At 45.5% G+C, this 10757-nt stretch overlaps 1 protein-coding gene across 1 annotated transcript; it reads left to right on the plus strand.

Annotated features, from left to right (window-relative positions):
• On the plus strand, positions 1-2964 carry ASCL4 (achaete-scute family bHLH transcription factor 4). Its single transcript, XM_005572134.4, has one exon. It carries the CDS (start codon positions 737-739, stop codon positions 1256-1258), a length of 522 nt encoding a protein of 173 aa, XP_005572191.3. The 5' UTR covers positions 1-736; the 3' UTR covers positions 1259-2964.
• Positions 2965-10757: the final 7793 nt, after the last annotated feature.

The following is a 10757-nucleotide window of genomic DNA, read 5'->3' on the forward strand; positions in this document are numbered from 1 at the left end:
CTTGGAAGGAGAAAAACCTCAAGCCTCGCCCCGGGTCTTCCTTGACTTGACACATTTGATAACCGCAAGAGAGCAGTTTTTCCTTTGATGAGGCTAAGACCCCAGAAATGAAAGAGCAAGTGTAAGTTTGCAAACACTCTAAAAGCTCCTTCCATTAGACCTGGTCGCGGGAAACCACAAAGGACAGTCAAGTGATTTTCAAGGAGAAAGCCTCTGGTCCCCTTTCCCTCCGCCGCCAGGAGGTCTGCAGGTTCCTGGGAGGAGCTCTTCCCAAATCCTGAAGATTGCTAGGCTCTTGGCGAACGACTCATCTCTTGAAGACCTAGAGTGGTGGATTATAGGCATTGAAAAGCTTTTGGTGGCTTTGGAAGATGACTCTGGTGTGAGCTCACCTTACCAGGCTGGGGGACCAGGCAGAGGAACCCCCTTTGTTATCTTTTGAAAGAAGATCAGCGGGAAAGACGGGGTTTGAAGTGTGGATTAGGAGGTCCCACGTCTTTGCCTACCACCTCTGCTAAATCTTCATAAAAAGATCGAGGAGTGCAATGAACTTCAGAAATCATGCACCGCTTCCTTGAAGCCTGTCCAGGAACCTAACTTCTGGATCCAGAAACTTCTCCAAAGACAGACCCGCTGAGCCAGGCAGTCTGCACCAGCACCTCTGCTTCTAAGATTCTGTTTCGTCTTCTTTTATTGAGAGATTGACCTCTTGGGTGATTTGTGTGCTTTCCAGCAAATGATGGAGACGCGTAAACCGGCGGGACTGCTGGCCTTGCCATACTCGCTGCGCGCCGCGCCTCTGGGCGCGCCGGGGACCCTGGCCGGACTCCCGCGGAGGGAACCCCTAAGGGTCGCCCTGCGTCTGGACACCGCGTGCTGGGAGTGGGCGCGCAGCGGCTGCTCACGGAAACGGCAGTACCTGCCCCTGCCGCTGGACGGCGCCTTCGAGCCCGCCTGCCTCCGCAAGCGCAACGAGCGCGAGCGGCAGCGGGTGCGCTGCGTGAACGAGGGCTATGCGCGCCTCCGAGACCACCTGCCCCGGGAGCTGGCTGACAAGCGCCTCAGCAAAGTGGAGACGCTCCGCGCAGCCATCGGCTACATCAAGCACTTGCAGGAGCTGCTGGAGCGCCAGACCCGGGGTCCCGAGGGCGCTACCGGCGCCGTCCCCCAGCGCAGGGCGGAATGCAACAGCGACGGGGAGTCCAAGGCCTCTTCGGCGCCTTCGCCCAGCAGCGAGCCTGAGGAGGGGGGCAGCTAGCGAGCGCCCGGGCCGGCCAGGACCCCTGCGCCCGCCGCATAGCGCGCAGCCGGGCGCTCAGCCTAAGGTCCTCTTCGAAGGTGGTTTGCATTCTTAATCTGGTATCTTCTCCAGGCCTAAATCTTAGGAAAAAGAAATGGGTACTGGGGTTTGGGGTATGGGGGAAGTGTTTTTACCTTTGGGAATTTCTCCCCTGCCCTTATTGGTTACGTGCCTGCAACTTATAGGTGCTTATTAAGGAGACACTTTTCCTATACTTCTAAAATGCAAACTGTTCCAGATTCTGAGCGCCTCCTTGTAAATATGATTGTTCTAAAAACTCAAAGGGCGAGAACAACTGGAATTTCCCACCTTCCGTGGTGTGGGTAAATTGTATACATAAATATTAAACCTTAACCAAAGAAGAACTTTACTGCCACCAAAACAGAAACAACCCCAAACAGCCAAAAACAGCCCTTAAAAATGAGAGGAACATTTTCTTGCATTCTTTCCTTTGGAAATTGTATTCGAAATGTAATTGAAAACAATTGTTGACCTCCTGCTTTGGGTGAAGAAGACTGTAAGCTGCTACTTGAGAACGAATTTGCCAGCATGTGCTGTTGACTGTGTGAATGATGGTGCCGGGGAAGCCATGGCTTGGTACACACTGTTTCATCCAGCGGCCACGTGGAAGCTTCGTAGCATTGAGCAGATAGTAAAATGTCTTAGAATTAATGATCTCTTTGGAAGAGAGCCCAGATTTGTATGAAAACTTGTTTTTCCTCTCAATTGTTTTGTTCACTGTTTTCTTCATTTTCCTTTTCTCTGCATTCTGCACCGCCCCCCCGCCCGCCGACCTATAGCCCCCCATCTTAGTTTTGCACAAACTAAAGTGGCACTGTGACTTTAAAGATAAAAAAGAGATCTACTTGGAAGTCCTTTTTGAGGGTTGAGCCGGGTGGGGGAAAGATGTGGGACAAAAGGGATGGATTGAAGTTGGTACATTCTCAAATATTTTTATCACCATGGGAGCTTCCAGGTACGGTATATGGAAATGATACAGTGACTTTGGCCATGTTAAAAACCTTTTTAAAATATTTAATTTGGGTCTTTTTTTTTCTGAGAAACAATTTTGAGTTTGGTAGATAAGTTAAATGCTTGCTGATGTGTGAAAAGATCCCTAAGGTTGTTTTCTAATATGCCGAATTGTCCTTTCCATGGAGGCAGCTTTGGTTTGTGGGGGAAGAGGAAGGGGAGATGGAAATGGACAAAGAGAACTAACAGTGGCCGTGCATCCTCCAGGTGGATTTTACTTAGATTTTATTACCCCCTTTTACAGGTGTAGCAACTAAGGCAGGCTATATATTCAATGGACATCTTTTATGTGCTAGGAATTTTGTTGTGACTTTTTACATTTTGTCCTATTTAGCTTCATAAATTTGTGGGGTGGGTATGACAAATATTTTGTGATTTAAAAAAAATATGAGGTTACATACCTTGACCAGTTTAGTGTTGCTAGGATTCCTTGAGCTGAGATCAAGTCCTGAGCCTGAACCCAAAGCCGAGGATTTCTTTCTCCCTTACTGTGCTGTCTCTTGCTCTGTCATTTGCTAGCAGAGCAAATGTTGCTGCAGCTCAGTTTTCTTACCTGTACAGAAATGTTTACGGAAGTGTATGTGAACGACCTTGGTAATCTGCAAGGCACTAACCAATGATAAATTGGTAGTTTTATTATTTGGGGGGAAATACTATTTCTCAGTTTATGGAGAGTAAAGCCTGATTAAGAATAAAATCTCGGCCGGGTGCGGTGGCTCAAGCCTGTAATCCCAGCACTTTGGGAGGCCGAGGCGGGTGGATCACGAGGTCAGGAGATCGAGACTATCCTGGCTAACATGGTGAAACCCCGTCTCTACTAAAAATACAAAAAACTAGCCGGGCGTGGTGGCGGGCGCCTGTAGTCTCAGCTACTTGGGAGGCTGAGGCGGGAGAATGGCGTGAACCCGGGAGGCGGAGCTTGCAGTGAGCCGAGATCACGCCACTGCACTCCAGCCTGGGAGACACAGCGAGACTCCGTCTCAAAAAAAAAAAAAAAAAAAAAAAAAAGAAGAATAAAATCTCCAGGTGGAGTTGGTGTGATTTCTTCAGTGTTTCAAAAGAGGGACAGAGTTACCTCCTTTGGTAAGGTTCTGAGATACATGCTTTGAACGCTAAATCCATGTTAAAACATATCATTGGCTGGGTGCAGTGGTTCACCCTGTAATCCCAGCACATTGGGAGGCAAATGTAGACGGATCACTTGAGCTCAGGAGTTTGAGACCAACCCTGGTACTGGAAACCTTAATGTGGTTTTATTTGAAGCCCTGTTGAGAATAAGGCAATGATTTTGAGAAATCTTTTGGAAAAATAAAAATAAAACCCTCTGTCAGCTGGGTGTGCTGGCTCAGGCCTATAGCCCTGGCACTTTGGGAGGCCAAGGCAGGAAGATCACTTGAGGCCCGCAGCATGAGACCAGCCCTTGGCAACATATAGAAACCTTGTCACTACAAAAATTAAAAAAACTTATCTAGGGTTGGCAGCGTGCCTCTATAGTCCCAACTACTCAGGAGGCCGAGGTTGGAGGTTTGCTTGCACTCAGGTGTTCCAGGCCACAGTGAGCCATGACCGTGTGTCTGCCCACGCTCCAGCCTGGGCCACAGAGTAAGACTCCTATTTAAAATAATAATAATAATTAAACGAAAGCCTTTTGCAATCATGTAACTTTTTAAAAGAAAAAATCATGCAGTTTTTCTGGGACCTTTCTCGTGACTTACAGGAGGAGCACCAATCCGGGAATGAAGCCTTTAAAAAGGTTTGACCTCTTTTTCTGTGAGTGATCGTTTCATTAACCCTAGAACAATTTGACTTTCAAAAAGAACACAATAAATTTCCAGTGAATTTTGTGGAAGCAAGAGTGGAGGGGAGTTTTATGGCAATGAAGCTTTCATAAAAGGAGAAAGATTTTCATGTCCTTCAACATCTTCCTTTTTTAATTTTTCCAACTCAGCCCAGACATATCCCTTGATTGCACTTGATTGCACTGGGACACCCCACCCTGCCCTACCCGGACATGCGAAGTGGGAGGGGCTGTGTTGGGATGTAGCAGAGCATGCCCTGGCTCTGAGACTGGATCCAGCTCTTGCCACTCATTGACTTGGTGACTTTGAGCAAGTCCCTAACTGTTGTGTTCTCAGTTTCCTATGCTAGGACACATGAAGAGTGGATCACATTATCTTTTAGACTCTTCCAGCTGGAAAACATCATGCATCCAACCTGTGCAAAGTCCCAGCTGGGGGAAGCGAATGTAATAAGCCATGCCCACTTCCTGCCACACAGCATGGTGCTTTCTGTTCCTATATTTCCCTCTTCCCAGTAGAAAGATCCAGCCCTGAGGCTGCGGCCTACTTTTTTTTTTTTGGACTCCTAGTTGCTGTTACCATTCCCAATTAAAACAAAACAACACAAAACAATCACCGAAAGCTTTATAATTTTTTTTATGGAATGGAACTTGAAGACTCTTTACAAGCTGGTGGGGAAATAGACCCATTTTGCCTCAATATGAGGAAAAAGGTATACATGGTATAACTGATATCCAAAATGGAAGATATGCTACGAGGAGCCAAAGAAAAGAGGGATTTGGTCCAGCCTCAAGTGAGTAGGGAACAAGAAGGAAAGGCTTTGGTGGATGCAGCGTTTAGTAGGTAAGAATGGAACGAGAACTCCAGGTAGAGGGAACAAGAGGAACAAAGTTGCTGAAAAGACAGGAACTGTTTGGAGAGCCCAGAGAGGCTGAGTAATAGGAGACTACACACGGTGGCTGAGGCAAGACTCTAGGGACATTGACAGCCAAGCTAAAACAGCTTGGAGGTGTTTTTTTAACCAATGGGGAACTATCGAAAAAAAAATTGAGGGACGGTTTTGGAGAAGGTATGTGCTTGAGGATCATGGTACCCCATTGGTAGGAAGCAGCGGACCAATAGGGTATTGCCATAATTAAGGGAGAGGAAATGAAGTGGGGGCCTGAACTCTGGCAGTGTCATTGGGAATGGGAAGGGAGGGATGGATTGGCAAGTGGAACTGATAGGTCTTGGCAACTCAGAGGAGGGGGATGGGATGAGGAAGAGGGCGAAGTTAAAGACAACTGTGGTTGAAATTGAGAGCACAGAAAGAGAAGTGGATTTAAAATCTAAGAGTCTTGTTTTGGAGATGCTGAATGTAAAATACTGGTAGGCTACTCCTGCCCACAAGCAACTGAAAATGCTGATGTTGAGGTCAAGAGAAAAGTCAAGCATAGCTGTTTCTTTAAGAGCCACACACTTATGGGGAGTAGTAGAAGTAGGTGTGATCTCCACAGGGGAATGTTGATGAGAAAAGGAGAAGAGTTGGGCATGGTGGCTCACACTGGGAATCCCAGCACTTTGGGAGGCCGAGGTAGGAGGATCGCTTGAGCCAGGAGTTCAAGACCAGCCTGTGAAACACAGGGCGACTCCCCCATGTCTACAGAAAAAATTAAAAATTAGCCAGGCGTGGTGGTGCATGCCTGTGGTCCTAGCAACTCGGGAGGCTGAGGTGGGAGGATCACCTGAGCCCAGGAGGTTGAGGCTGCAATAGCCGTGATAGCACCACTACATTCCAGCCTCGGCAACAGAGTGGCACTGTGTCTCAAAAAATATATATAAACAAATAAATAAAGAGAAGAAAGCAGGGAGAGGCCTGCATTGAAGGTGTGTCAGAAGAAGAAATGTCTTTGAAGAGAGCTGAGAAATAGGAGCCAGAGAAGTTGGAAAGAGAATCAAGCTGGTATGAAATTGTGGCAATTAAATGAGTATATAATTATATAAGAAAGAGGGAGTGGGTGACAGCATCCTATGAATCAGAGGGGTCAGGTGGTTTAAGTACGAGGGGAACTCACTGGGTTGAGCCCTTCACTCTGGCCCCAGTTTCTCTGCAATGTGCCGCGTGAGGCAGGGCCTAGATTGCTGTCCTGACTTCAGCACTCTCTATTGCTAGAGACCTCTAGCAATAAGAGCAGAAATAGCACAGTGGATTGATGAAATGAGAAGTAGAAGTCAACTTGAAGACTGCCCTTTCTAGATACTTCACAGTAAAGGGAGAAAGAGAGCTGGGCTGGTGTGACCCAAGTGGAGGAAAGGATGGGATACCAAAGATAGTTCTGAGCCTGAGGTCTTACAGGTAAACAGGTCTAGCTGATTCAGAGGCTCAGAGGTGACAAGGCTTCAAGGAGTCTGAAATCAGGTGGAGGTGAAGGTCCTAGGAATTGGAGAGTTTAAATAACTGGGAGGGCAGAGGGTTGGAAGGTAATGCACTAAAACTAAGGTAGGTTTTTAAGTCATTGAAGAAGATGGAGCTGGTTCTGCCATTTGCAGACAGTGGAGATGAAAATGAGATGAGGGTTGTATGAAAAGTATACCTGCATGGGTTTAATATTGTTCCTTGGTGGTAACTAGTTTCAAAAGCATTGAGTTATCAGTTTTTAATGACTTGGTTAAAAAAAATGACACAGATCTTCTCTGTAATGGCATTTTAAATGATATTCATATTTATTTAATAGTATAAGGTTTTGTAACCATAAATATCTCCAGAAAGTTCTGCAGTGTTTATTTATTCATTTATTTATTTTCGAGACGGAGTCTCACTCTGTCACCCAGGCTAGAGTGCAGTGGCGCGATCTCGGCTCACTGCAACCTCTACCTCCTGGATTCCAGCAATTCTCCCACTTCAGCCTCCTGAGTAGCTGGGACTACAGGCGCCCCCCACTACACCGAGCTAATTTTTGTATTTTGATAGAGATGGGGGTTTCGCTTTGTTAGCCAGGCTGGTCTCCAACTCCTGATCTCTAGTGATCCGCCTGCTTCGGCCTTCCAAAGTGCTGGGATTACAGGTATGAGCCACTGCGCCTGGCCTAGTGTTTATTATATGAGACAATGATAATTCATGCCACATACATTGTGCAAGAATCTGGCAGCAAATAATAAGTGCTCAATAATTCATTCATTTCCTTTTGTCTGTGGCTTCTGGGGTAAAAAAATACACTGCTTATGTACAAAAACATCAACAAAGAAGCCAATACAGAGTAATGCAATAGAGTAAGGGCTAGAGAGAAATAAATAGTACCTTACTTTCTTTTGTGGAATTTCTGGGAACAGGGGAAGAAGAATAAAAACCTTTCAAAGAAGAACAGGGTTTGGAGGAGAGTCGAATTGAGATGCCCTTCAGTCATCTAGATCTGAAGATATGGGGTCTGTGCCTTTCACAGAGCAATTTTGGATCTGTGGACAACAGAACTTCAATCTTGGACCTTGGGACTTAATTTCTGTCCTCCTGACTCCAGGTGCTATAAGCCTGCAATGGACTGTATGTTTGTCCCCCTCCACTGCAAATTCATATGTTGAAATCCTGACCCCCAATGTGATGGGGCCTTTGGGAGGCGATTGGGTCATGAGGTCATGGGGCTGGAGCCCTCATGAGTAGGATTAGTGCCCTTAAAAGGGACCCCTAGAGAGTTCTCTCATCCTCTTTGTGACATCTAAGGATACAACAAAATGTCAGCAGTCTGCAACCCAGAGGAGGCCCCTCACCAGAATCCAGCCATCATCTTGGCATCCTAATCTTAGACTTCCAGCCTCCAGAACCGTGAGAAATAAATGATTGTTTAAGCTGCCCAGTCTATAGTACTTGCTATAGCAGTCCAAAGGGACTGTCACAAAGCCTTAAACTGAACTTGAGGGCCAAGTTGAATCAGGCTGGGGAAAACATCTGTGTCAGCTGTGTCAGCATTCTCCAGCTATAACCAGTCAAGAGGTTTCAGATGGGTGTGCATGCCAGAAGCTTTCTGAGCTGTTTCTGTCTAGACAAAGGTTTTCTTCAAAGCTTTCAAAGTTATCGTCATCATCTCCAAAAATGGTTAACAATCCAATTTTTCACCCTAGGAAAGAAACTTTTGATAGCAATGTTGACCCGCAGAATCCTTCTCACAGTGATCACTATAAAGGCAGACTGTTCCCCTAGGCGAGCTCTTTTGACCCTTCTGTCAACCATTGCCAGCTCTTTCATCTCCACCTCAAGACAGACAGGCTGCTGGGAGAGGGCAGACGGACTGAAGGGGCTTTATATTTTCTTTATTGGACCATGAAACCATAGCACTGTCTCCAGCTCTTTGATTATTGTTGCTAAGTTGTGTATGTGTGTTTTACTCACAGGCTCTCTGGGTGGTGAGATTGTTTTTTTTTAATCCTTTCCTAGTTTTTTAGCTGCGTCCTTTGGTGAAGAACTGTCAGGGGCCTTTTCATGTTGGGTTACTCACTGTCATGAACCGTGGCCGAAATGAAACCTCAGATGCTGCAGAGGGAAGTGTGTCCGGATGAGAAAACTCTCCAAACCGGTTTCTGCCCACAGAGCGGGCCTTGAGGGGGCCATTCCTGAAGTTGTTTCTCATTTCCCTGACCATGAGAAAAAGTCTCTGAAGGAGGAATCCTATCTCAGAGTCATAGGACTAGAGCGGGCCTTGGGAAATGGCCTCATCTGATCCTGGGAATTTTAGAGACATAAGGGTTAAACTGTGCAGGACGGAACCATATCTATTCTTTCTTAAAAGACCACCAAACACAGATTCTCCCATTAAAATATTAAGTATTAAATATTAAATATTCTCTCCCAGGTAACATTTCCTGAGGGCCTATTATAAGGCAGGCTAGTCCTTTATTTTTTTAATTACTATTTTGTTTTTATTTTTGAGACAGGGTCTTGTTCTGTTGCTCAGGTTGGAGTTCAGTGCTGCAATCATGCTCACTGCAGCTTTAATTTCCCAGGCTCAAGCACTTCTCCCACCTCAGCCTCCCAAGTAGCTGGGACTACAGGTGCATGCCACCATGCCTGGTGAATTTTTTAAAATTTTTTTGTAGGGTCTTGTTATGTTGCCCAGGCTGGTCTCAAACTCCTGGGCCTGAACTCCTGGGCTCAAGTGATCTTCCCATCACGGCTTCCCAAAGTGTTGGGATTACAGGTGTGAGCCACTGTGCCCCATTCCCCCGACCTTTTGTTTGAAACAGGGTCTCTCACTCTGTTACTCAGGCTGTAGTGCAGGTGGCACGGTCACAGCTCACTGCAGCCTCTACCTCCTGGGCTTAAGTGATCCTCCACCTCAGCTTCCTAAGTAGCTGGGACCACAGGCATGCACCACCATGTCCGGCTAATTTTTAAGATTTCTTTTTTTTTTTTTTTGTAGAGACAAGGTCTCACTGTGTTGTCTAGGCTGGTCTCGAGTTCCCAAGCTCAAGTGATCCTCCCACCTCGGGTTTTCAAAGTGCTAGGATTATGGGCATGAGCCCCTGCACCAAGCCTAGTCCTTGTAAATACTATTCCCATCTGATCTTCACACCATCCTACAGGCCATGTATTATATTTCACTTCCATTTTAAAGTTGAGGAAACTGAGGCTTTGAGAGGTTGAGAAGCATCACACAGGTAAATGGTAGTAAACCACATCTTGTTGCAAAACTTGTGCTCTAAGCCTCTATTATGTCATTCATTTGGGCTTCCTCCATCTGTCTGTCCATTCATTTATCAGCAAATAGTTACTGATTGCTTATAGGAAGCTTAAGGATAATGGCTAAAAAGAAAAATAGAGAATTTTTGTTGTTCAATGACTTTTAATTACTTTTCACCCCAACATCTGTTTCCTGTCTCTGCTCTGAGACTCAGTGCTGACCACACTCAAATGACTAGACAACCTTCAGTCATAATCAAGCATATTTTAAGACTGACATGAAGTCTCCCCGTGAGCTCTTCTTGTTTGAGACCTATAGTTGTTATACAGCTCAGTATCCACACAATAAAATGAGGGACAGGTGGAATAAAGTGCATTTGGGGTCCTGGTTGATTGGGGAATTCTCATTCACCCCCATTCATATTCACAGAACCGAGGTTGATTCAGAACATTTCCTGATATATTTCTGGTTTGACATCTGAAGGGAGGGCAAAGTGTTCTCTCCAGAAAGCTCATGACTATAGATAAACCTTGACAAAGTAGAAAGGACCTGGGTTCCAGTCCTGATATTACCCCCTTAAGGGCTGTGTTTCCTTGGCAAGTGACATGACCTCTCTGAACCTATTTCCTCATTTGTCAAGTTAAGTAGAACACCCATTCTGTCTCATAGGGTTGTGGTAAAAGTGAAATTAGGTTACATAAATAGAAGAGCTCTATAAAGAGCTGTTATCACTATGAACCCATGTGCAAACAAATTCTCTAATGGAAGTTTGAGATAGCTTTGCAGAGAAAATACAACTATAGTCCAGGTATGTAGAAAAATTCGAAGCAATATATTTAATATGTTGATTAAATCTTTAATTATAGTAACATAGAAGATTATTTAATGTTGTGTAACAACCTACCCCAAAATTTACAACAATGATTTATGATTCCTCCCAAGTCTGTGTGTTAACTAGTGGTCCATTGGCTTGTGTCC

The sequence above is a fragment of the Macaca fascicularis genome, chromosome 11 (genome assembly GCF_037993035.2).
Source record: "Macaca fascicularis isolate 582-1 chromosome 11, T2T-MFA8v1.1".
NCBI classification, from domain to species: Eukaryota; Metazoa; Chordata; class Mammalia; order Primates; family Cercopithecidae; genus Macaca; species Macaca fascicularis.

What these genes read in the sequence shown, in the direction of transcription:
- ASCL4 (XM_005572134.4), top strand. Translation starts at nt 737, where the DNA reads ATGATGGAGACGCGTAAACCGGCGGGACTGCTGGCCTTGCCATACTCG.